At 36.7% G+C, this 27660-nt stretch overlaps 2 protein-coding genes across 4 annotated transcripts in view; one reads left to right on the forward strand and one right to left on the reverse strand.

Moving 5' to 3' along the window:
• Positions 1-7709, reverse strand: part of LOC140151143 (ubiquitin carboxyl-terminal hydrolase 7-like) — a 67915-nt gene extending 60206 nt beyond the window's left edge. For 2 of the 3 annotated variants that reach the window (XM_072173367.1, XM_072173366.1), the window contains exon 1: positions 7281-7706. In XM_072173367.1, the coding sequence (XP_072029468.1) occupies positions 7281-7344 (64 nt within the window). In that variant the 5' untranslated portion in view covers positions 7345-7706. Of the gene's footprint in view, positions 1-7280 lie in introns of all 3 variants that reach the window. The other variant, XM_072173368.1, reaches the window with a different exon arrangement.
• Positions 7710-7890: 181 nt separating this feature from the next.
• Positions 7891-27621, forward strand: LOC140151145 (HUWE1-associated protein modifying stress responses-like). The gene is given in 6 exon segments (XM_072173370.1): positions 7891-8235; positions 20194-20274; positions 21285-21409; positions 21412-21441; positions 21444-21591; positions 25042-27621. Coding segments are annotated over 6 exon segments (801 nt in total). The 5' UTR covers positions 7891-8036; the 3' UTR covers positions 25260-27621.
• Positions 27622-27660: the final 39 nt, after the last annotated feature.

The following is a 27660-nucleotide window of genomic DNA, read 5'->3' on the forward strand; positions in this document are numbered from 1 at the left end:
GAAAGAAAGAAACAAGGAAGGAAATAAGGAAGGAAGGAATGAAAGATAGGAAGGAAAAAGAAGGAAGGAAAGAAAGAACGGAAGAAAGGAAGGAGTAAAGAAGGAAGGAAAGAACGAAAGAAAGAATAGAAGGAAGGAAGAAAGGAAAGAAAGAGAGAAGAAAAGAGAAACTTACCGGTACTACTCTGGTAAAAAAAAAAAAAAAAAAAACTAACTAACTAAATAGGCATACAGGATGAAACAAACTAACTTATAAGTAGGCCTACTTGTACTTAGAAATCTCCAGAATAAAGAAACTTACCTAAAAATCTTGTACATTATATATCTTTGTTTTATTGCTGTAAAGCGCTTTGGGATCGCTTGATGTATTGCGCTATATAAAAATAAAGTATTATTATTATTAATATAGTCCGGGTATTATTTGAGGTGAACCTGGAATTGGATTAGGCCCGATATAGTTTCTGATTCTCTGACATTGCCTGACAAGATATCCGACCATGGATCCGATCCTGTAAAGACTGACATATGTCGCAATTTTTTCATCATCATGATCATTGAGCAATTTAAATATTACCAAAAATGGCTGAAATGGACCCAAAATCGAGAAAATGGTAATTGGTATAGACTATAATAAGTGCATGCTTTTCGGAGTTACGCATCTACTCCAAGTAATGTATAGATACCAAGCATCAAAAAGCATTAAGTGCTTAGGAAACTCATTGGCCAAAAGTACCCACAGGTGTAATGAAATGCAGTTTCTCCGTTGCCTGATGAAGTTTTGAGCGTATACAAACACGCTACTGTCATAGACGCGTTTTGATTTTTGGTTTGATAACATTAATTCAATTGTACCACATAATGTTATTACATAAAAGTCAGGAAAACGTTTTTAACATGTTTGATATGAAGCTGCTGCAACAACATTTTAATGTTTAAGAAATATTTTTCACGTTTAAATATTACATTAGGCCTACGTTAATGTTTTGCGTATTTAGTTGGGTAAATATATTTAATAATTGATATGATATGTCATTTATAAAGTGAGCTCAAAATGTAATTTTCCACATTCTGCGCTCAAAATCTACCACGGTCCATAACTTGTAGTGGTGTTGGGGTGTGTTTAATTGTAGGCTTACATTGTATACGTTGTTATGATGAGACGTTTGTATTTGCGATATGACATTCAAAGCTATTCAAGGTGAATCTTTTATTTTGCATTATTATAAACTACAAATTCAATCTTTGAAAGTCAATATTAAATATGATATGGGGTGCGTATACATGTGCGTGTTTGGTGCAGTTTGGGGTGTGTGTGGTTATTGTATACAGGGTGTGTTTAGGGCATGTTGTTGATGTGATTAGACGTTTGCAATATACCATTTTATGGTGAGCTCAAATGTATTTTTCCGCATTCAGCGCTCAAAATGTACCGTAGCCATAAATGTGTATAGCCATAAATGTGCAGGCCTACGGTGTTTGCATTGGGGTGGGGGTGTATTAGTGGGTGTCGTTTATAAGTTTGCGTCATGTGTTGGTGTTTAGTTTTTGTAGTTCTTATACTTATATGATGAAAATTCATATGCCGTTTATATCATTTCGCTTTATACTCCAGAATGAACCATCTTATATATGTATGGAAGACCAGCAAGAACCATTTTGTGTTTCTTGCAATTTCCTATACTATGTTCTCTTTAGTTGTCCTATATATGTTGTAGAATACCGTTGTAGAGCCCCATAGGCCTAAGCTCCTTTTCTAAGAGTTTCGACCCCGATTTGTCAAATGTCAAAAATCGTGATTTGATATTTAAAAGACCATGGTTATGCATGTTGATGTATTTTTTGGAGAAAACGGTCTTCCGAATCTGGGTGTATTTAAATTAGTTTCACAAGGTGAGACATATTTTGGATATTTTCTTTTATAATTTACCCCTTTATGGTTTTGATTTTGGACTGGAGGCAGGTTTCTTTCAGGGCCCGTAATTCTTTGAATTTTAAACCCTATATAATAGGCCTTGCATGGTCCTACTTAGCGGTTTTTTACATTTTAATTCGGGTTTTGACTCATTAAAATCTGGCACTGTACTGTAAAAGCCAGACCAATTCCGAATTGAAACATACATCAGCCTGTGAATGATGATCTGATGAACCATGCACTATAAAACGTCAGACTATTATTAACTCAGCTCAGATCGAAAGTGTAGATTATGTTCGGTTTTTAACACACCGTGCTGATGTGGTTATAACAATATTTTTAAATAATTTAATATGTGTATGCGTTTTTTCAACATGTATTTTTTATAATTTGATAACTTCGTGTTAAAGTGTTATACGTGAATTTTTATGAAGATATTTTTTTATGAAGATAATTATAAAGAAAAATATGGCAGTCTTAATTTTCTTAATATTTTCCCAGATACCATTGATTGTTAAAACTTTCAGCCTGCTTTTAATAACTTGATAACGTGATAAAGTGTTTAAAATCAATTTTGGCCAATTTCTCCGAGACAAATTTAAAACAAACCGCGCGAGGGAGGGCCTGATGTGCTATGCGTTTACCCATTTTTACACCGCTGGTATTTGCTGCCCACGATTGCTTGACAAGTCCCCTGCGTGCCTGCACACCGCCAGCCAAACCACGGAATGGCCCGGAAATTGAATATACTGGATACGTTGCGTGCTACGGTCACAGTGCCATTGATTTACCCATGCCAAGTATGCTCTCAGTTTGATTAAGACCCCGAGAATTATGCAGGCCATGTTTTGTGCTTGCGACGTAGGCCTATCGGAGGCACGCGAAGAAGAAAAAGTTGCAAATGTTTGCAAAACTGGTTAATACTAAATACGATTTCGGTAAAATTTTAAATTGGGGTTATTCTTTGTCAAATATTATTAGTAACGCGCTACCTAATAGGCCTACACATCCAAAGACCCATCATTTCTTCTTGTTTTCACGCAAAAAGCCAGCTCCCAAGACCATTTTGTGGGAAAAGTCCTAAATTTTAGAATATGGCCCAGAAAGAACTCTTTTTTTGGGGGGTCTTCCTCGAAAAGCCTCATTTGTTAGCAACTGCCCCCGAAAGACCTTTTTTTTTATCCTACTCCTATTTATCGCACAATTTTGCCCACGAAATACCTTAAGACCGCAAATAATAATATTAAATATATTATACTAGCGGGGAGCAGGGTCTCCTACTAGTTTTACTTAAAGACCAGAGGAAACTGAAGCTGAATTTCTGTAGGCCTATATAGAAGAACGGAGTTTCCGACATTTGTAGGCCTACTCTTGGAGTGCAGCACGGGTTGGAATGTATGATCATGCACGTATATGCAGGAATGGGATATTTGACGCTGTAGGCATACTAAACCTTTAACCATACCCCCCCCCCCCCACACACACACCCCCACACCCACTTTCATGAGCAGTATTGAACACATGCACACATAGTCCCTACTCGAAGAATTGAGCGCGGAAATGGAAAATGTTACTTTTGCGCGCATTAACTGAAGTTGTGTTTTGTTTTCTTTCTCCTGAAATTCTCAAATCTTTCTCATTAACTTTGGTTTGTTTATTTGTTCTCTCTACGTCCACTCCCGCACCCCCCCCCCCTCCCACTCCACACACACCCCTTCGCGAACACACCTCGAAGAATGAAGCGCTTGAAAATGGAAAATGTTACTTTATGCCGCATAAAACTGAATCTGGAATCTGTGTTTTGTTTTCTTTCTCCTGTAATTCTATAATCTTTCTCATTGACTTTGGTTTGTTTATTTGTTCTCTCTACGTCCACTCCCACACACACACACCCACCCCAACACTCCATACACACCCCTTCACGAATACATCTCAAGAATCAAGCGCGAAATAGGAAATGTTACTTTTATGCGCGCATACATCCAATTATAATTTTTTTTCTCGGTGTTTGACGGTGGTGTTGGTTAGAAATCAGTAAAGAAATAGGATGTGCATATGTATACTATACAAGAAGGTATACACATGATAAATGAAAGAAAGATAATATAATAATAGAAACAAGGAAGGAATTATTTTAGACAAGTGTTAATTGTGTGTATGGCCACTCAGCCTGATCCTGCAAACGACATCCGAGTAATTATAGCTTCCAAATCTGGGTGTTTGATAAGCCTAGATAGGGAAGACCTATTCCTAGACGGTGCGCACATGAACAGGCAAAATAATGATTTATGTGAAGTTTAAAATGAATCATACATGTACCGGTATATAAAGCCAAACAACCTACATCTTCCAAATCTGGGGAAAATAACGAGTTACGTGAAGTTTCAAATTAAATCACAGCCCGTATATCAATAAACACATTTATTACACAAAATATTTCCATTTATTTACAATTTTTTCCCAGGGTAGCTCCGATGTCTTACAAACAGAATGAATTTGATGTATACTCAGTGGACATGTTTAAACATTACAATGCCAAAAAATCAGCATGATCAGGGTTGAAACGTAGGAAAATTCAAACGTATTATGTAAAACGATCAAGGCCTACACTATATGGCTTTTATCTCTTGGCCCCGGCTCTTGACAGCTCAGTTTCGCACACTAAATTAATAGGAGAAACTTAAGAAATAAGGGAAGGTTCGACTTTGAGCTTGTCACCAAGAAATTTAAGAAAGAAGGACTCCACATGTCACTTCAGTACACCCATTATAATCATTTTTTTTTTTTTTTTTTTTCTAATGTTTGTTTTGTACTCCGTCGGAAATCACATGGTTCAAACTATAATACGAATACCGTATTTCTATTAGATTGTTAAACCCGGTTTCTTCCTTCAGGCAGTTAAGGCCAAAGTCTTTCTTTCCTTATGTCCTTAATTTTTCTTTATTCAAACCTGTTCTTTCTTTCTTGAGGCCTAGGCCTAATTCTTTGAAACGTTATTGTATTGTCAATGGTCATGTCATATACATAAATAATTCAAAATTTCTGACTTTGGTTTGAGCTGAGACTAAAATACCGAATACCTAAAGCCTTACTTGCATTTGAATCAAATAAATATATTATATAGGATACATGCTAAATACTTGAAGCCAAAGCAATTAAGTATAACGAGTCAGATCATGATGACGGTGTTTATGCTACATCATATGCGCAGGTGCTCCTTTGTTAAAAGGGATATCCCTGATGAGGAACGGTCAAAGAGTAGTTCTCGCCAGTCAAGAAAGATAAACTGTGAAAGTCCACTATAACCGCCCCACCCGAAAAGGAACTTTCGCGATTCGTCTTCATGGTCTTTCTTACGCCATGTGAGATACTAGTAAGTGATCATAGTCTGAGTTTGGTAAATATAAAGAAAAAAAGGTCCTACTCGTCGGACTATCAAAAAGCTGAGACGGTTAAATACTGGGAAATAATAGCATTGAGTACGACATAGAGCTTAAACATATAAATCATCATTATCAGTTTGTTTTATAAAGCAAAGTTTCAACACCCATATAAATTATACGATATGCATGAATAAAGTGCACATGACATAGGCCTACGTGTCTTCCAAATCTAGGTTTATCAAACTCCCAGATTTGGAAGTTATATGAAATGGTCCTTTAAAAAAAAAAATTTTATTCATTTTGCATTTATATTAAACAGGACAAAAGACAAAAGACAAATAACTTGAGAAAAAAAAAAGATAGAAAGAATAAAAAATAACATACACAACACGAATACAAAAGCATCTCTTACATTATAATATATGACTAGTACAATATTATGCATATTTTTAAATTCGTTTAAATACTTTGTCCGTGGGCACACGAGAAAGACAATAATATGTTATATTTATATATAATTTGTTGTTACATTATTTTCTTACACAAAACCTCCCCATTTCATACGAAGTGGTCCTTCAATAATGTGTGATTTGCATAAAAATAGCTTCTAAAAATGTTAGTTTTCACTGATAGCTCGTACTGATCGCATTATCCCTTTTAATTTCGAGCCAAACAAATGAGGTAAAACGAAGAAAATTGCTATTTCATTCCAGCGCCTACAATCTGTGTATTAGCTCGCCGATCATAATATTATCGGGAGCTAAAGGAAAATTATAAAAGACCAACTTGGACCCAAACCAAACCGATCAGATAGGGCCTACCGCGAGTCAGACTCAGATGCCAACAACAACCCACCAGGAACCACGAAATCCATCCAAAAGTGGCTATATAATAATAAGAAGTTAAACAATAACATAACACATAACAAAAAGTAGAAAAACAAACATAAAAATAGAACAAAAAGGCCTAAATCCAAAAGAGTTTGAATAAAAATCAATAAATATTGAAAGATAAAAAAAGAAAAGAAAAGAAAGCAAGACCAAAGAAAAGCATATACGCAAAAAAAAATTAAAGAAAAACATAATGGAAAAACAAAAATAGGACAACAAAAAATCCCAATCCCCAAACATGTCAGAAAACAATACCAAATAAACAAAATCAAAAGGAAACAGTAGAAAATACAGACAGACATAACATTAATTGATACAGACAAAATAAAACAAACAAAAACGCATAATATACAAAAAAAACAATACGATCGTACCAAATTAGTATATACTAGGCTACAAAACAGTATAAAATAAAGAAAAGGATAACTAACCCAAACCGAGCCAAAATAGAACTAGAAACGTAACAAAAACAAGCAAAAAGCCATAGGCCTATCCCAAACAAAGATCCACTCAGACAAAGCTTTAATAAATCCAAAACAAATAAACATTAAACAACATAACAAATCAAAGAACCAAGAACAACAACAAAGCCAAACACTAAAAAAAAAACCATTACGAAATATAAAAGACAAATATTACAATACTGAGCTACTATTCTAATTGCCGCTTTAGCTAAATTAGGTGAGGGGGAAATACAACTATACTTCTCAACTTCAAATCATCACAGCACGATCATTAAAAACAATCATCCACCTATATCGCTATTCTCACGACTACACTACCAGGACGTGGTCACTGACACTAGGCCTATTCTCGTCCATTCAATGGGGGCGATTTAATGAATACATCATTGATAGTACGATCTGAATACACACACATCCTGTGCGCATCGATCTTATACATCCACAATGCCATTGTGTTGCATTGCCGCTATAGCTAATTAGGGGCGAGATGGCACGTGGGCGAAATGGCGTGTAGGCGAAATTGCGTGTAGGCGAAGTGCATTGTGGGCGAAGTGTCCTGTATTCTTCATCATGGCTGCATTGACTAAAATGACATTGTTGTGTATTGTTACATATTGTCTCAAATTCTTACCCTCCTGCGTATCCATATCCTCTGGTTCATTTGCAACCCTTTCATTTTCTTGACAATGATTCATGGTTCCTACGGGACTCTTGTTGGTAGACCTTCTGCCCAGAAATTTCTTATCTGACTTTTCCTTGTCCGACCCTCGATCACTGCTTGGCGACGAGGGAGTTTTCCGGGACGCTGAGGGCACCTTCACGTGCTTACTCGCGATGCGCCCAATCTCGGCGGCTTTATCCCCTGCTAGCAGGGGAACTCATCCAAGAAGGAAGGCCAGAGATGGGCTGTTCGTGGCAATATTTACAAACAAAACAAGCATTTGCAGGAACCCGTGTCTTTTCTTTTGCCAATCACGAACAAAATGGCGCTAGGACTGATGCATTGTGGGTAATAATGGTAACTCGCCCTTTCCCACGCAGTTTTCTCTTAATTTGCAGCATTCTATTCACGGTACTTTCAACATATCATTCCTTTCTAGTTGAAGAATCAGTAAGAACTAGTTTGATGATTAAAAATCTCTTAAATTCTTCCTCGAAGAGATAAAATCTATGCAAAACAAGGTGTCATAATTTTTGTCACATTACGCATGCGCAACAGCGTCTATCAAATTTCCCATAATTCCATAGTTAGCTAATCGGAAATTCGGGCGTTTGCGTTGCGAAGAAACCTGAAGTTGTGCTACAAATTTTCTCTAAAAATCTACATTAACAAGTGATTTTATTCAAATTTTGTAATGTTCTTGACTTAATCAAGACTTTCTGAATCATGAGTGAACAGAAGGACCGAGGTGACGATTCAGGGAGTGAATTATGGACTTCTAACTGGGAACAACAATGTCTGGACGAATTGGATAGTGAACCAAATTTGGAGGAGGAACGGCTCCCTCAAAAACGACAATATGACACAGAAAAAATGTGGTATTCTTTCCAACATTGCGCAGGAGCAGTAACAAATTTGTACAAAGGTATTTTCAATAAAATAGCTTTTCCAATTTTGGTTTGATTCTAAACTTATTGAATGAATATAATGCCGAAAACTGTAATGGGAAAAATGTAAACAAATGATTTTTAAATTTTTAATCTGAGCACCAAAACTGTATGTGGCGTGACGAATGCGAGACCACCCTCGCTATATGGGACTAAAATTATTACTTTTGCATCCAGGTTTACTTTTGCATCAAGGTTAAACAGTTTCCAAACACCTTGAAGTCAAGGTTTAATGTATTGGAAGGAGCCTTTAGGAGGGCAGGGCTTCGATAAATGAGGGAAATTATGGGGTAAAAAACAAGGTCGAAACAACTTTTTGAAAACAAGTGAAAACGGCTATTCTGCTAGGAAGTTTTTGTCTCAAAAAACAATAAAAAATTGTTGGAGAAACAAGAATCATACCTTCATAAATGCAGCATCACTTCTGTCACATAAAAAGATGATCAGATGAGTTGTGAAATGAGGGGATTTTTTAAAGAAAAATAGTACATCACATTTTTTTGTGAATTCGCCATCTTGAATAAATGCAGAATTGCGTCAAGCAGTAAAAACTGTCAAACACGCTTGAATACGCGAGTGTAAATCGCCATCAAAACGAGCGTACATTATGCATTTCGTGCTACGGGAAAGTGTTGGAGTTTGCATCACCGGTTTAACGGTTTTGCATTCAGCTTCAGCGTAAATCTTCATCAAAATGAGCGTATATCAAGCGCTTGTGGTACGCAAAAAGTTTGGAGTTTGCATCACCGGTTTTGCATTCAGCTCTTCAAGGACTGTCTTTTCAGGTGCGCTGGCGCTATCGCGCACTGCTGTGCGCCTTAAACCATTTGTGACCGTGCAATTTATCGCCCGCCTTGCAAGATTGTTGACTTTGTTGTCCTCAATTGCTGAGTGCCCCGTCTGATCCCAGGCGTTTCCATTAAAAAAAATACACACAAAGTCGCCCAAAATTCTCGTAAAAGAACATGACACAGTTTCCAAAGTGTCTGTTAATTGTGTGCAAGCCATAGAGTGTATGTTGCTCTTAATGCTGTTCTCACCACAGTATCCAGTGCCTTTTTTGGTTTCTTTGTTTGTGAGGCCAAAGAACTTGGAAGCAGGTTCGAAGTGTGTTGTTTGTGAATCCTCTTGATCCCACCTCTACTGGGAAGTATTTCAGTTGCCATCCTGCTGCTTGTCCTTCCTGGATTAGATCTTCATACTTCATTTTCTTTCTGTGGTTGGCCTGTGCTAAGTTCTCCTCAGCAGGTACTGTGAGTTCAATTATGATGCCTTGCTTGTCTGATGGTGAGTAGACAGTTATGTCTGGCCTTTTCGATGTTGTCACTCTCTCTGGAGGGAACATAGCTGGGCGATTGTCTTCATCCCACACTACTTGCCAGTCCTCACAGCTTTGGATGATGTTGTCTTTCTGGGTTCTGTGCAGGGTTCCCGTTAAGGATTTAAAAATGTGCGTCATGTGTGACGCAAGTTTGCTGACAAGGTTGAAAAACTTGCGTCCAGACATATTTTTGTGCGTCCATCTGAAATTCACGATCAATCATACCGGGAAACGCCGCAGAATTTCATGATCAGAACGGCAGCTCCTTGTTGCTAACACACGTACCCGTACCCCGGGTCTACACTTCATCAAATGTTGATTGTTAAAATAAAATAAAAGTGCATTTTCGCCGTGATATTCCATCTCCAGTCGCTATGATAATTTTTCTCATTTATGTGTCAGTTTTGGTCGGAAACGTGGTCAGAAACAGCTGCAAAAACATGCGCAAATTTTCGTACTTTTACTTCCGGGTTTCTTTTAAAACGTGTTGTTGATGCTATAAAAGCTAAAACACGCGCTGCCACAAATAATACAAAAAAGGTTATCATTTGGATTTTGTCTTTAAAATTGCTTTTATTCATCGTAACAATAATACTAATAAAAGGAAACATCTAGATTATTATGAGAAAATAAACTTAAAACATTAAAAACTGAATATTGTCAGCTTGTGATAAATAATTAAATAAACAGCAACTGCACGGTAGCCGCACATCATCAGTCCTCAAAGCATCAATGGGGACTTTCCCATCAAACAGCGATCGTACGGAAAGCTTGCAAAAAGTGCATGATTTCCTGACGTTGCATTTACAAATATTGCAGAATTTACTACAATTCTTAAGCAGGTGGGTCAAAATTTTGGGGCTTTTATTATCTTAAAAATATAAAAGAATAAAAATGTCTTATTTACCCTAAGACAGAGAAATTGAAAAACACTCGGACGCAAAATTTGCATGCATGTTGGCAATCAGACACGACAACCATTTATTGACTTTTGTTTAAGACCCGCACTTTTAGTACCTACAACAAATAAACAAACAAACAAACAAACAAATTCTCAGCCAGTGTTATAGCCAAATATATAATAGGAGATTCTCTAATCGAGCGAATTACCCAACCCAAGACTCTAGCGAAACAACGACCAAAGGCGCAGAAAATCTCGTTTTAGCAAAATCAAATGTGATCCAAACTTGCACTCTGGTGGCCGCCACCCTAGGCTAAATTCTGAGCGTTTGACCCCAACCCGTGGATCATTAAATCAAATATCATGGCTAAACCAAATGTGATCCAAACTTGCACTCGGTGGCCGCCACCCGAGGCTAAATTCTGAGCGCTTTACCCCGAACCCGTGGAACATTCATCAAATATCATGGCTGGAAACTCAACAATAAATTACGGTACTGGTGCATACAGATCCCACGCCCCAAGTGGAATTCCTGAGACTCTTCAACAGGTGGTCTACCTGAAGTTACAAAGGATCAAGTCTTAATGTTAGCATTCTATGACATATACATATATCATAATAAATAAATACAGAAAAGATAATTCAAAACCCAGCATTATTTCCTTTTGCTTACTGTGTGAAGTCTTTGACCTTATAAAAGACTACTTTACTGTTTTTGATGACACCTGTGCCTGTATGTAACAATACGATTGTCAATTCCTGTACATATATATAGTTTTGACGACTTACTTTCCCTCTTGAACTATCATTCTAAAAAGGTTGATACAGAACAATTATATAAATTTTATGTGGCAACATATTGAACACATGATCTAATTAAACAGTGTACATTGTATCTTTGAAGATCTGAGAAAGGGAAATTAATTGCAAGTCACATGTAATTTTAATGATCGGCGTCAACTCTTTATTCCTCCCTCCTTATCTACAGGGACCATAATTCTTGATTTTTCTTTTAAACTTACAGACAGTTAAATGCTTTAATTAGCTATACACACTACCATGTAGTAGATAAAATATATCTGTATTTATACAGGTCATTATCTCATTACTGTCACACATAATTATATTTTACTTCCTTCTCACATGTCCACACAGGGCGCGGTGGGTGGGAAGATTTTTGTTGTTGTCGTGTCCAATACAAAACCAACAGTGAATAAATCACTACCTAATCACGCCCGAACCCCGCGGTGGCGGCCAATCCCATTGGTTCCCGGGTCGAGCCAAACAATACAAATTTATCTGCATGACAATGATTGACATCTGACCCGTAAACAATAACATGGATTGGCCCATTTCTTAGCAAGGGTAAATTGAGTTTAACTTGTTGCACTGTGTTAAACTTTATTTTATCATCAATTAATGATTAAATTTCGAAGTTTTGTCTGCGTCCACATGCATGTGATATGGACGCAAAATACTTGATTAGCCATGTGATCTTGCGTCCAAATTTGTAAAATACGCGTCTGGACGCAATGACGCACACTAACAGGAAGCCTGGTTCTGTGCCATGCTACATTTCTGTACTTCGTTCCAGTCTCAGTTCTGAATGAAATGCCGGTGACTTTCTGTTGATCTCCATCGCCTAACTGTCCCACATCTAGCTTTCAAAACAGCAGGAACTAGTTGGTGGACTATCTCTCGGAGTACCATGTTATGTCTCCAGTTGTTCTAAGAGAGTACTGGCACTGGCAGCAGTTGAATATGTGCAGCATTGTGCAGCAGTTGTAGCCACAGAGAGTACACTGACCTAGTGGGTGTTTATTCCAGGTCTTCAAGTTGGTAGGTGAGAGTAGTGTATCTTGGATTGAGTTGAGGTAAAATTTCAGCATCTCAGGAGTAGAGGAGACTATTCCATCTTGTGTCCATGTGCATTGCTGTTTCCCATCCAAGGATTCAAAAGCGGTCTTGTTTTGCCATTCCATATCAAGAGACAAGTAGGTGCTCTTCTGAGACATCTTTGGTAATGGATGATAGCGTGCTCCTATATGCGCTTGCTTAGACATCTGCTCTTGGCATTTCTGACCCTTGTAAAGCCCAGGCCTTGGCGACCATGTTGCCCTCTGCATAGCTCGTTGATAAAAGATGTCTTTCTCTTTCATGCAGTTCTTTCACACCATTCCACTGTTTCTTTCCTCTCTGTCTCTGCTCTATGTGACCATACATGTATGAACTGTGTCTCCTGGTCCACAGAGTATTTCATGATGTGGTACTTCACCAACTGCATACATTTGAAATGCAAAAAGCTTTCAGTTGGAGGCCCTTGTTATCGCTCTTTCTGTAGAGAATAGAGGTGTTGGCGCATTTCGGCAGGCCTGTCCATCTCTTGAGGTAGCGTGTAGCCACAGCTTGAAGATTTTGGGCGAATGACACTGGGAAGCAGTAGATGATGAATTCCCAAGATATCCTGCTCACAATGTGGTTTTCATATATCCACATCTTAGCGATGCTGTTGATTTGGTCTTTGTTTACTCTCTCTAGGAGAGTCTTCAGTTTGGACTCAACACCATATCAGACTTCTTTGTTGTTCAGATCCTTGAATATCTCTTGACTGAGAAATCGCATGGATGATTGGTGGATAAACGGGATGTCCTTCCTACTGATGTGAAGTTGTGGGTCATATGGTGCATAGGTTGTTGATGTCCTTCCATTTGTCCTGATCTTGCTGGGGTTGGCAGGTATGCATCCGCGCTAAACTAGCTTAGATTGTTTGGATGGCGATCCAAGACGCCCACTATCACGAGTGCATCAGAGCGTGTAGCACTTGCGTCGCGTCACAGGAGTGGTAAACGATGCCCGCCTATGATACTGGCGTCGTGTAAAATGGATGGAAGGCCCCAGCTCTGGCCGTAAAAATTCGTGTATATGGTCAATTCCAAGCAACCTCGCCCAAATTGTCAAAATTTAAAAATCAAGTCAAGTATGTGATTTTGGTCTCATATTGTAGCTAAAAAGCTATATTTTCTGAAAACATACTTTTTAGGAGGAAATGGTGTCCATTGTTAGAAAAACATCCTAATTTGCATAAATTTGCATATTCTTGACTGGTAAAAGCAGCAAAACTAAAAACACAGCAACTGCTCTGTACTGTAAAATTTTAGAAACAAATTATACATAGTTTATAAGTAGCTCAAAATATAAACACCAGAAATTTTCAAATTTTATAACGTGTAGCTTCGTCAGCATTGTTTGAGTACCAATTTTACGATTAAAAGCATCATTCCAAGCAAAAAAAGTATCATTTATTACCACTGCAATTTTAAAATAAGGTTGATTTTCATTGAAACTAGAATGCAAAGCAAATTTATTCATCCCTATCCAATGACCCAAAAATAATTTTCAAAAAGTCTAATTTATGGGCGGTAACGACCAATTAAAGTTGCATCATTCCAACGTTATGGAATGATGCATAATTCATAATGTGCCCGCTTGAAAAACAATATTCACAATTTTGGGTTAGAACTTTCTGAAATGCATTGCACAGAATTATCTTTACAGTAATTGATGTTTCAGCATTGCCTGAACCATTGTAAGTGACATAACTCCACAAAACCCCTGCATCATTCCAAGCGCCATAAGGATTCATGGATTGCAAGGATTTTTTCTTTAAATTTACGATAAAATAAAAACAGTGATGATTATTTCTTGATAGATGGTGATAGTTGTTATGTTACATCCTATGGCTAACACCCAGTGCTAAATTTCACTTCCAAGAATTTTAGACTAGCAAAATGTTGACATAATTTTAGTTTCAAAATGTGACCATGCAACACAAGTTATCTGATTTAAAAAATTGGTGATAAATATTTTTGGATAAATATTGATATTTGTCAGCTAACATAAGTAGCCAAGTATATAAAACACAATTTACTCAAATTTATTGATCTATTTATTTTTATTTTCAAACATGGACTGCTTTTCATTTTCTATGAGATTTTACACACAGCATCATTCCGCAACGCTCCTTGCATCATTCTGCAACGTGACCTAGTGTCGGAAAATTTGGCATAAAGAGACGATGCCCAAATTTTTTTTAAATCGATACTGACAATTGTCAGTTTACATCCTAAGCTTTAGATTAAGTGGCAAATTTAATATCTCAGATTACTAAACTCACAGAGTTTGTCAAAAATGTTTTAGTGCAAAAATACTGGTCCCGTGCGCATCATTCCAAGAACGCTTGAACTTTGCATATGCAAATTAGGAAATTAGGGTGGTTTGGAAAAGTTTCTCCTACCCTAATCATTCACTAACCAAAAATACTTTAACATTATGCTATTCACCTTGTGCTGTTAATACATATTTGGCTGCTGCATCAAAAAGAAATTCGTACAAAGGCAGTTTGCATCATTCCGCAACGCTTGGAATTGCCCATATAAGGTAGAGCTATCCAAATAGGCAGATCGTAAACAGCCCCGCTCATTAAAATGACATCATCAATTTTGGGAAAATCCAGCACTGGGCAAATCAATCAATCTCCCGATTGGCAAACGTTTCCTTGTCATTGCAAACTGAGGGTGACACCCTTCTGGTGTTGTATTTTCGTATGCGAGCTCAGGCCTACATTTAGTGAACATAATATTTTTACCCTGGCCATTTTAGATCAATATTAACGAACAAACCTCTACCTCAAATAACTCGCCTCTCATAGCGCACTAGTTACCAACCGTACCCCAGGCACAAGAATTTTCCTGCCCAAGCAGGAATTCCTGCAATTCACATTTTACGTAATTTTCCTGCTTTTTCAAAATTTTCCTGTTTTGTCACATGGAAATCTATTCTCATGCCTGCTGTCCGCATTACTCTTTCACCAAGGGGAGTTAAATCATGATTTAAATCGTGCCAACCTAGTTTGACATTTAGCTGTTATTTTTCCGAATTTAAATTGCACCATGGTGGAGGCATCCCAATCAATGCCTTGTGCTGAAAATCATGATGTTTAGGGAATCACGAGTCGTGTGTCCGACTGTCTGTGCGTATCGGGGTGTGTTGCCGTGTGTCTGTGTATGTTGCTTTGTCTGTCAACAATTAAATGTAAGGCTTTTTGGTCTAATATGAACAGTTCAAATCCTATTGCAAGGTGCAACCATTATTATGTTTTGATGAATCAAAGTGTGTGAAAATATTGGAGCCAACACCAGGGTTCGAATTCGTTAAAAAAATCTGCGTAGCGGTTTCTGGCTAATTCCTCATAATCAGGATACTTCCATATATACTATTACTAAAGCACTATAAAAAGTGCTATACAAATGCAAAATTGGGTAGCAGTTACTTCAAAATGTGGAGCAAACTGCTATGTGATATGACAGCCGAATTTGAACCCTGTCCAACACATAATAATGATAAGTTTGGATGCTTTACACCCAATATTTATTGGTCTCGCTATGAGTTTGAAAATATTGGACTCGACTAAGTCTCATCTAATATTTTAAAACTCGTAGCTCAACCAAATAAAATGTGATGCGATCAAGCAAAATCAGTCAGAACTCAGAAATATTAAATTTTCAGTATATGATAATAAAAAGCATTTTCAAAGCTGGATTTTGCAGAAAACCCCATGGAAATTGAACAACCAGTTCCAAAGATATGAGCAATATTAAGCAGTTTCCAAAACAACAGGAAACGAAAGGGAATAGTTCCTTTGTTTGGCTAATATCTCAAAATCAATATTTCCGAGTTCCGACTGATTTTGCTTGACCGCATCACAAATATGGGCTCAATCAATCCAATTTTATATCAAACTTGGGTCATAGCTGTACTATGGGAATCCTCATCTATTGGTGGTGTTCAAGGTCAAATACTGAGGTAGAAGGTCAACTGAGGTAAACATGTAATTGGGCTGAAAATACTAAATTTGGTCTCAGATGTATATTTTACATCCAATTGCAACCCAACTTGAGTCACATCTGCATTGTGGGAGCTTTCATGTAATGGATACTTTTTTGGGTGGTGTTCATGTTCAAAGGCATATACGGTACTTAGTTCAAAGGTCATTTGAGGTCAACTTGTAAATTGGGTCTCATATGAGCAGTTCAAATCCTATTGCAACCATTGTTATGTTTTGATGAATCCAAGTGTGAAAATATTGGATCCAACACATGGCAAAATTGGATGCTTTACGCTCAATATTTATTGGTCTCTCTACGAGTTGGACTAGAGAGGGCGCAACACTAAATCACTCCGCATTTTATGTAACAACGAAATTCGGCTAATATAGTCCATAGTGAACATGAGATTGTAGCGACCATATCTACCGCCATGTTCACTTTAAATCACTCAATATTGGCTCATATGAATTCGACAAGTGTCTTTAATGATAACATGCAGAAAAAAACTGGACAATTGATCTCAAAAGCAATTCTCTGTGGCGGATTTAGAGCAAAACCCATTTTGAAATGTGAGTGGTGAGTTTAGTATATTTTTAGCTATTTTTTTTTGTTCCGCAAAATAGCGAAAAAAGTCAATGGTCATCGATATATGCCGACAAATGTTTTGGAATCTAGAGAAACAGAGCTTTAATTTGATACCAAATTTATTTTGCCAAGTATTGCAGGGACGTCAGGAATGGCGCTTGAAGTAGGCCGAATTCACACGTTATCCTATGGGACGCTGAATTAGTACTGCGCCCCCTTATAACGGCCGTCGTTATGAACGCTGCTCTTTTGCATTCTTCGCATAAAATAAGAGATGCGCTTCACAAAATGTGTTCTATTTCAATCATGATGATAAACAAAGATTACAAAAAGTCATCCTCATGAAAAATTATTGGAAAAAAAAAAAACTTTATTGGCCGAGTAGGCGCCTACAAAGTCTAGATATGCGTCCAAAAACCTCAAAAGGCTCAAAAATGGATTTTAAGGTTAATAGACATTGTTAATCTGCATGAAGCCGTTTTGCTGAATTTTCTGTAGGCCTACGCAAAAAGATCGTAATTGTTACCACTGGAACGGGGGGTATTTATACTTCAAACTCAGTAATAAATGATTTGCAAAAGAAAATGGCAACACTGATAATCTAGAAAAGAAATTAAACTTGGTTCAAAGACGTGCTCAAATTGTCGTATGTCACTAGTTTTGTGGGTTTTGTACAAACTTTCGCATATTGGAGGAAAAGTCGAAATATTCGATTTTCGGCATTTCGGCACTGATCTTTAAAACATCATTTCTCTTTAACGGAATGTCGCAGAGACATGAAATCTTCGGTGTTGAGCTTCAAATTTGCTCTAGTTTACATAATGAGTAATAAATGTGGATTTTAAAAACTTTTAACACCTTGTAACGGCCGTCGTTATGAACGCGTCCTTTTGCATTCTTCACAAAATAAGAGATGCGCTTCACAAAATGTGTTCTATTTCAATCATGATGATAAACAAAGATTACAAAAAGTCATCCTCATGAAAAATTATTGGAAAAAAAAAACTTTATTGGCCGAGTAGGCGCCTACAAAGTCTAGATATGCGTCCAAAAATCCTCAAAAAGGCTCAAAAATGGATTTTAAGGTTAATAGACATTGTTAATCTGCATGAAGCCGTTTTGCTGAATATTCAGTAGGCCTACGCAAAAAGATCGTAATTGTTACCACTGGAACGGGGGGTATTTATACTTCAAACTCAGTAATAAATGATTTGCAAAAGAAAATGGCAACACTGATAATCTAGAAAAGAAATTAAACTTGGTTCAAAGACGTGCTCAAATTGTCGTATGTCACTAGTTTTGTGGGTTTTGTACAAACTTTCGCATATTGGAGGAAAAGTCGAAATATTCGATTTCGGCATTTCGGCACTGATCTTTAAAACATCATTTCTCTTTAACGGAATGTCGCAGAGACATGAAATCTTCGGTGTTGAGCTTCAAATTTGCTCTAGTTTACATAATGAGTAATAAATGTGGATTTTAAAACTTTTAACACCTTATAAGAGGGCGCAACACTAAATCACTCCGCATTTTATGTAACAACGAAATTCGGCTAATATAGTCCATAGTGAACATGAGATTGTAGCGACCATATCTACCGCCATGTTCACTTTAAATCACTCAATATTGGCTCATATGAATTGACAAGTGTCTTTAATGATAACATGCAGAAAAAAACTGGACAATTGATCTCAAAAGCAATTCTCTGTGGCGGATTTAGAGAAAACCCCATTTTGAAATGTGAGTGGTGAGTTTAGTATATTTTTAGCTATTTTTTTTGCACCGCAAAATAGCGAAAAAAAGTCAATGGTCATCGATATATGCCGACAAATGTTTTGGAATCTTCAAAAACAGAGGTTTAATTTGATACCAAATTTATTGTGCCAAGTATTGCAGGGACGCCAGGAATGGCGCTTGAAGTAGGTCGAATTCACACGTTATCCTATGGGACGCTGAATTAGTACTGCGCCCCCTAGACTACGTGTCGTCCAATATTTTAAAACTCGGACAGAGCTCGACCAATAAATATGGGCTCAATGGATCCAATTTTATAGCATACTTGGGTCATAGCTGCACTATGACTATGGGAAACCTCATCTATTGGTGGTGTTCAAGGTCATACTGAGACCAAAGGTCATTTGAGGTCAAGTGGTAAATTACCATTAAGACTTAAGGGCTGGGGTATGAACGTTTGGACAGTATTTATTTTAGGACATGAGAGCACATCAGACATATCGAATTGCATTCTGAATACGAAGAATGTCACTCTGATATCAAATAATTTTGATATTTTGGATATTTAACAGTACTTGAAGTAAACTTTATAAATCTGATTATTTATACTTAAAGTGTATGTAGGTGGGATGAAAAGTTGACGATCAATTGAAAATTTTGACCTTTCATATTAAAGATATGGATTTTTTTCCCAAAACACCAAAAAAAATTAGGTCTTTTGGAAAAAATCCATATCTTCAATATGAAAGGTCAAAATTTTCAATTGACCGTCGGCTTTTCCTCCCTGCTACATACACTTTAAGAATATATCATTAGATTTATATAATTTTCTTAGAGGACTTTTATATCAAAAATTTGAAAATATCAAATTTTTATAATTTGTCATAAAATTTGTATTATATTGTGATTTTCAAAAATGAAAATTATTTGATATCAGAAAGACATGCTTCGTATTCAGAATGCAATTCGATAGGTCTGAGGTGCTCTCATGTCCCACAAAAATACTGTCGAAACGCAATAAACGCTCATTGTGGAACCCTTAATTGGTTAAAATTTGGTCTCATGAACAATTTAAATCCTATTGCAACCATTATGTTTTGATGAATCCAAGTGTGTGAAAATATTGGATCCAAAACATAATTATATAATGATAAAATTGGATGCTTTACGCCCAATATTGGTCTCACTACGTTAAAATATTGGACTACGTCTCGTCCAATATTTTTAAACTCATATTGGGCTCAATCGATCCAATTTTATATCAAACTTGGGTCGTAACGGTACCTGCATTATGGGTACCTTTGTGTATTGGTGGTATCCAAGGTCACATACAGAGGTCATTCGATTTCATGTTTGTTTACCACTCATACCATTTAATAGCTGTTATCTTTCGAAATTTAAATCGCCCCATGGTGGAGGCATCCCAATCGACGCCTTCAAGTGCCGAAAACCATGATGTTTCTAGTTTAAATATAATATTATTTTTAATTTTGTTTCTGTCAATCTGTAGATCGTCATACAGGCCAAAGTGGTGTGGCACTGTGGATAGCTTTTCAGAATGCAGCTAGTGCTGTAACAAATATGTATAAAGGTAAGTAAGTTACTTGTAATCGTAGATCTATGCTTGTATTGTATAGAAATGCTGATTTATTTTCTGATTTAAAAAGCAAAAAAAATCCATGAAATAAACAAATGATTTTTTTATTCCTTGTTGATATTTTCAGCTTTTAAAATTAAAAGAAAGTACATGTAGAATGATTATGACATGCACTTTACATGTCCTTGTACAAACATGTTGTATGTGTGACACGATCTGGTCCATGGGGGCCAAAGGCAGCAAATTTGAAACTGAGATAAAGGCAAAAATATGGAGTAAAAAACAAGAAAATACATAAGAAAATAGGCATTAAAACTTCATAACTTTGGAACCAAGTATGCTAGACCTTTGATGTTTTCAGTAAATGATAGCCTATTGTATGTATGTGATAACTTACAGTAACTCAATTTTCAATATGCCTCCTTTGGCCCCCGTGGACCAGATCGTGTCGCATACAAATGTATATGCTGTTATATTTGGTACCAATGGATGGATAGCTGTGGGTCTCCTTTTAATATCCAGTGATACCAAAATAAGTATGGTACCAATATTTTTGTCCAGACTTATATTACTCTTAAGAAATAGATCTATGTACAAACATACAAACGGGGTTGACTCAATATGAAAGGAACTCATGATCAGTATTTGAATCTCAAAATCAGTTCAGAATATATTTTTCATTTTTGTCCGCATGTCTCTCGGAGAATTATGGACAGAAAATGTGCTACATGTAAAATACTGTATGAAGTACTTACAAACAGATTTTTGATTAAATATGAAATGAACTCATTATTTGGTTCTCATAATCATAAGGATATTGTATTTATCATTGCAAATTAAATCTCCCTAACCTTGATTGTTTACTAAGCTACCCTGGAAAGAAATGGTGAATTTACAAGACTCATCAACAGATCAGACATTTTTCATCAGTGTCTGCATACCTAAGAGAATCATTGTCAGACAGAAAAGTGATTACATTACTTCTGATCTTTCTCGCCATACAGATAGCTTAGAATTACATCGACAAAGCACCGACTTAGGGGTCCAAAGTGGCTACCAGAGACGCACTCGAGACATAGTAGCATGGGCAAAGAAGAGGAGACGGCACATCAGACGCGAGGATCTTCTTATGCGTTCCTTTGTGGCAAAGCGCCACCACCACCGTCCCGGTGCGCTCTAACCAGCTGAGAGGAAGTTCAGCAGAGAGATCCTCCCCAAGGCTGACACATTCGCCGCCTCATTGTGAGCCAAGTCGACCTAATGAAACTGTCGATGAGTTGCAACCTTTTCGGGAGGCATTAGCTTTGCAAGGTAAATTGTATTCACATGCATAGTTCTTATTTTATCATGTCACTTTGATTCGCAACTTTTGAAAAGGCACCAAATTTCATATACTGGTATCAATCTTTGTCAATTTATTTGTTTGGTAGCAAATTTGGTATTAAATTGGAGTTAAAAAGATTCTGCACATGGCCGTATCAATCAAATTGTCATAACACGATCAGGTTTTGGTGTAGAATGGGTTAAATAAATGCAGACTTTATTGTTGTGTTGTGTTGTGTTGTGTTGTGTTTATTTAAGAACCTAGCCTCTCAATTTGAAGCATTCTTCAGTACATACATGTAGTGGTCTTAACTGTGTACACTTTGCTCACTGACCTTGAAATGATGAGTGCCTTTGAAAAAAAATTTTTGAGGCCTGACCTAAGTGTTGGTATTTGTTCATATTTTTGTTTGTTTGTTTGTTCATAATATATTTGTGTGTTGGCCAATTTGGAGTAGCTTTAATATTAATCCTTATAATAACATCCTCTTCTGTGAAAACAGTGGGCAGAACCATATGGTTTGTAATGTAGTGTACTTTGACCAAGTCTTGCCCCTGTTACATCACAAGCCTATCTAATATATATCCATAGATTAACCTACCCAGACTGATGAATCAAGGTGGTGTTTATAACTGTATATGCTAGCTATACTGAGTTTCAGCAGTAACAATTCTATTTCCAGGGTCTATGATTAAAGCAAATCAATTCTGACAATTGTTTAGCTCCTTGCACTTTGACATTAATAGTGACAATAATGCGATATCCAAAAACTCTTGTTGGAAACCATTATAATCAATCAATCCAAATAAATATGCACGGTTTACAATCTCTAATTTTGGCTTTGCTAATTTTCATTCTTGCCACGGACAGCTGACGTATGTACATTTGTACATGTACATGCACGCACAATCGCACATTGGTGTGAAGAGGAGTATTTAGGTCAAAGATGCTAATTATATTCCACTGGTAATTCTCTAATTAATTTTAATAAGACAATTGTGTGCATTGTGACCTTTATGCAAGATAGGTCAGATACAGAGAAGATTTATTAACCTTTCCACAATGCATTTTTAGTGAGAGTTTTCTGTGCTTGTAAGTTGTAGGCAATGCAGTTCAACGTGGGTCTTACTAATGAAAAGTACCTCAGTACTGAATAAGCACATATCCTAATCTTGAAAATTATGGTACCTAATGACTATTCATACACTCCTGGATACATAGTGCGAACCAATCAGAGCAAACATTAGTAAATATTATTAGCCATGCAAAAATATTGTATAATTGCATGGGCGCTCAACTTTCGGACACATTCATTTTTCTTGGCGAGTGGATGCATTTATATTTGCTTGCATTTTCCAGCATTTCTAGTAACAAATTTGTTATAAAAATAGCAAAAATCACAGGATTATTTTCTCATGTATGAAATACGTTAATAAATGTGTATCACTTGTTGCTCGAGAAATTGTACAAAATAATGCACTTGTACTGTGAGATGTTGATGCATGTAATGCACCCCTCCCCCCCACCTTTCGGGCCTTGTGCATTAGATGTATAAACATCTCAGAACGTGTGCATTATTTTGTACAATTTCACTCCCAACAAGTGATACTGTGATACTCATTAACCTATGAACAACCACTGTTTAGCCAGTCTTCCCAAAATGAGATGATGAGGATTCTGGGAAGGGTAAGATACCTGCTCTTGGTCAGATACGGTAAAAAATAGAATTGTTCTGTAATTGGAATTGTTTTTGTTCTATTTGTAATAAGTCCCATCATTACTTAAATATGTATCCTGTCATATGCAGGGTTGCAAAAATATTTCAGTCCGAATGGCAAGTCAAATAATCGAAAAGTCACCCAGGAAACTACCAGAAGTCGTGGTAGCTAATGTTGAAAAGTCAGTCAATTTTTTTCTTAACCAGTTGGTTTCTATGGGACAGGAAATTGTCAAAAGTCGATGGGAGAATCTTCGAAAGTCACCCAATTGGCTATCAAAATCGCAGGTTGGGCAACCCTGGTGTCACATGAGTATCAAACCAGTGTGAACACGGTTGTGAAAGTGAACTGTTATTATACTCTTGACTAACCAAAATGAATGGCTTGATTATATTGGATATTTTATTGGTTACCCTTGTCAGGGCGGTCACAGCTTATTGAAGTAGCCACTCTGTAATATTAGTGTCTTTAATTAATTGTATTTTCCCAGACTCGCTCAAGTAGCATAGGAGAATTTGAAAGCGGAATACGTAACCCAAATTATTAACATTCCCATGTACAGATGTGTACAGTATTTGACTTAATCAACATCACTTCCAAGCACAACACAATTTTTAAGCGATAACTCTGGGAGCTTTGTAACTTAATATGATTCAAATACACTAATGCAATGATTAAATAAAAGATAAAAGTGAACAAAAATGAATATTAAGATGCACCTGTACTTACTAAAACTCTTTAAATAAAATATCCATCTAAACCTTACAGCTTAGGAGTATGACTTCATACATATTCTTTATGTCAATTCCCAAGTTTGGCTTTAGTCTCTTCATTTTAATAAAATCCACTTCCCTTTGTTATGATTTGCTCCAAAACTGAGTATTTTTATACAAATTTGACATCACGCTTAGATTCACAAGATTTTTACAATCTAAATACTTCTACATTTGATATTGAGATCAAGTAATGAGGCCCAAAAGTCTCCATAATTATTCACTCCCTATAACAGCATCCTTAAAGGGAAGTGTGCAAAATCTTCTTATAGCAACAATATAATGTCTATGGATACGGAAGCCTGCTTTAAACAGGGAAGCTCAAAAAAATGTACATAGTCTGAAGTATCACAGGTAATGTACATAGTCTGAAGTATCACAGGTAATGTACATAGTCAGAAGTATCACAGGTTTGGAAACAAACCTGTGATTTTGCTTCCCTATACATTATACAGTCACAATATGTTGGAATGAAATAAATTGTGTATATTATATACACTGAATTAATGCATTGTAGTTTGCAACCTTTTTGGAGCCCAGAACTTCACCTTTAAAGTTTTGCCTTTAGTGATCTACAGTATGTGGGTGGCTTCAATTGGCTTGCGAATTTGAATGTATGGAGAAGTAGACCTGGTAAACCCCATGCATTATCCGCAATGTACTCGGGTAATGTCAGGTGTCATGCTGCCACCAGAATTGGGAAAATGTTAAAGGCAAATTTGTGACAAAAGTGGCAAAATAAAATGTTGATATCTTAACATCAGAAAATGTTGCATTATTTCAGATGCTTGCGAAATGTGTTATAAGAAGCGTATAGATTTATTGTGCAATAAAACCAACACTGATGCCAGATTGTAAGTTGATCTTGCTTTAATTGATTTGTATAAATTTCAAGAATAGTAAATAATTTCTGTAAATTGCCCTTTTCTCCCATTTTCTGTTACAGGTCTTAATGGTGCTATGGCCAATATCGGAGTCTCCCAGTCACCCTCTCACCACTCACACTCTTCATCAAGACGACGCCAACACTCAAACACATCAGCGCTAGACTTCTTTTCCGAGGATCTTTTCAGTCATCCCGAATCTAGAAAACGGCACAGTTCCTCCTCCAGTAACGACGTGCACATGGACTCGCCTTCCCATAAGCGATCACGACTACTATGACAACCTGACGCTTGCCATGGCAACCTAAAGACTGCTATATTATTGTTATTATTTAGAGAGATAAATATTCATATTATATTAAAAACAATTAACAATGAAGAAAAAAAATTGTGCTGTAATAAGTGTATGGCCTGCATACCAAACATTTACAATCTTATGATATGGAAACTTGCATTTATGTGACGTGATCAGAATGCCGCTTCTTCGATGTTCGGAATGTATACCACACATGCTGTCTGCTACCAAAAATAGATTATAAAAAACACTTACTGTTTGTAAACGTCTTAAAAGTCTTTTCCAAGTTGTTTGCCGCACACATTTGATGAAACCTTTGCGTTCTGTGGAGTAAACTGCATAAATTGATGTTGAACTGGAAGCTAATGAGGTGAAGAATTGTGACATGATTATGGCAGGTTGTTTTTAGCAACAGTAATATTAACAAGAATATACTTTTTTTGTTTTTTTAAACCGGTAATTTTGTTCTAAGGTACAATAGGACAGTTTGAAAAGAGGTAACTTTCACAGATGTCAAACAAAATCATGACAAAAATAAAACTAGCAATGTTAACATTTACTATATGATAAAAACATAAATGTGTACTGTGTACATATAGGTGTTAACAGAGTAAATGAATTAGAGATAGTTAATCTTTTCACAAAAGGGGTCAGAAATGAGGATTCTGTTAGAATATGAAGGCTTCATCACATAAGATGAATTCAAAAAGAGCCATTTACGAACAATGCTGTGTGTGTTGTGAGCAAGTAGCATACACACATTTTAATGTGAAATTTATAATTTGAATATTATTTTTAAACCCCAATGAAGACTTCATTGAATACATACACTTTTGTAAAGTCACTTACTGGATTATTTGGTGTATCCATTGTGTAAGATATTCATGAGATAGACTAGTGTAAAGACTCTATTTAGGAATTAAGCAGCTTATGGAATAAAGCTGTGCTAGGCTAGGCTAATAAAGCTAGGCTAATTCCATGCAGTTTTATTCAAAGGATAAACCCAATGGTCCAATTGGTCCATAGGCCAGAGGTTGTCTACTCTTGGCCAACCGGGGAAAGCATGATCTAATTTTTTTTTTTTTTTTTTTTTTCAATTTAAAATTAAATACCTTGAGCTTCAGTTTATAGAATAAATTTGGTTACTAATAACAATGTTAAAGTTACCTCTTCACTCGCAGTAAGAATAAGAAGTTTTACCATTGAATCAGGGCTTAAAAAATACTTTTTTGACCACGAGGGCTGTTTTGAATAGCATCTATGGAAAGTAGCCCTTGTGTGTAGTGTATGCCATTGACAGATTTCTTTCACTGGGCTATTTTTAAACAATTTGGGAGCAAATCGCCCTTAGCTCCATTGTATTTTGAGCCCTGCATTGAAGTATAGAGCATTCCTATTATTGGAACTTCCCTGCCATTGATGGAGTAAAAATCAACATACCATCCATATCACATGCTATAAAACACCTATGTGTAATTGGCCCCTGAACATGTTTAAAGCAAAAGCCCCTTATATAACTGATTGGCAGTTTTGTTTTAAACATGTTCAGGGGCCACAAACACATACATGTAGGAGGTTTTTCCTACCCAACGTAGCTCTAGTATAGAGCCTCTGCCATTGTCCAATAGCACAAGTAATTTATATGAGGTCTAACTACTACCATACCACATACAAGCAATCTGAGTTCTGACTGGCCTCGACGCATTGCGCCTCGTCACACCTCGGTGCTGCGCGCCTCTATGTTGGTGCTACGCGCCTCTACTGTTTGGACATTGCGATCCGAGGGAACTGACCAAGTTCTAGCCCAACGACGATATGTAATATCATTGTTCACCAATTAAAAGTAGGAAGGTATCAATTACGGGAATGATCTATACAGTGTGATTATCAGTAATTGGTTGGGTGGGTTGTTGTGCCAGAAAAAAGTTTGCTGGTATTTTTGCGTTGCTAGAAACTGAAGTGTTAATTCAGCAGATTAACCGGTTAATTTAGGTCAATAGTTCAAAGGGTCATTTGTCCAAAAACCCATTAACTTATAAATCTTAATCCTTAACTTCACCCTAACCTTAACCTACTGTAAGCCCTAACCCTAACCATAATCCTCACTCTAGCCGTAGCCTAAACATATCCGTAACAATAACCCTAATGCTAGCCCTTATCTTATCCCTGACCCTAATCCTAACCTAAAATGCCTTAAACTCTAACCCTTTTCAGACTAATGATCCTTTGAACTAATGGGCTGTTCCAGATTAACCAAGTCTGTCACTATAGTTTGTTCAATTCATAATAGGTGAGCCTCATAACATCATGGATTCCCATAGAATGGCGTGTGCACGGGGGCGCATTACATGTACATGTATGTACGCCATAGTGCGCTTTATGTGTT

This window comes from Amphiura filiformis, chromosome 4, assembly GCF_039555335.1.
Source record: "Amphiura filiformis chromosome 4, Afil_fr2py, whole genome shotgun sequence".
Classification (NCBI taxonomy): domain Eukaryota; kingdom Metazoa; phylum Echinodermata; class Ophiuroidea; order Amphilepidida; family Amphiuridae; genus Amphiura; species Amphiura filiformis.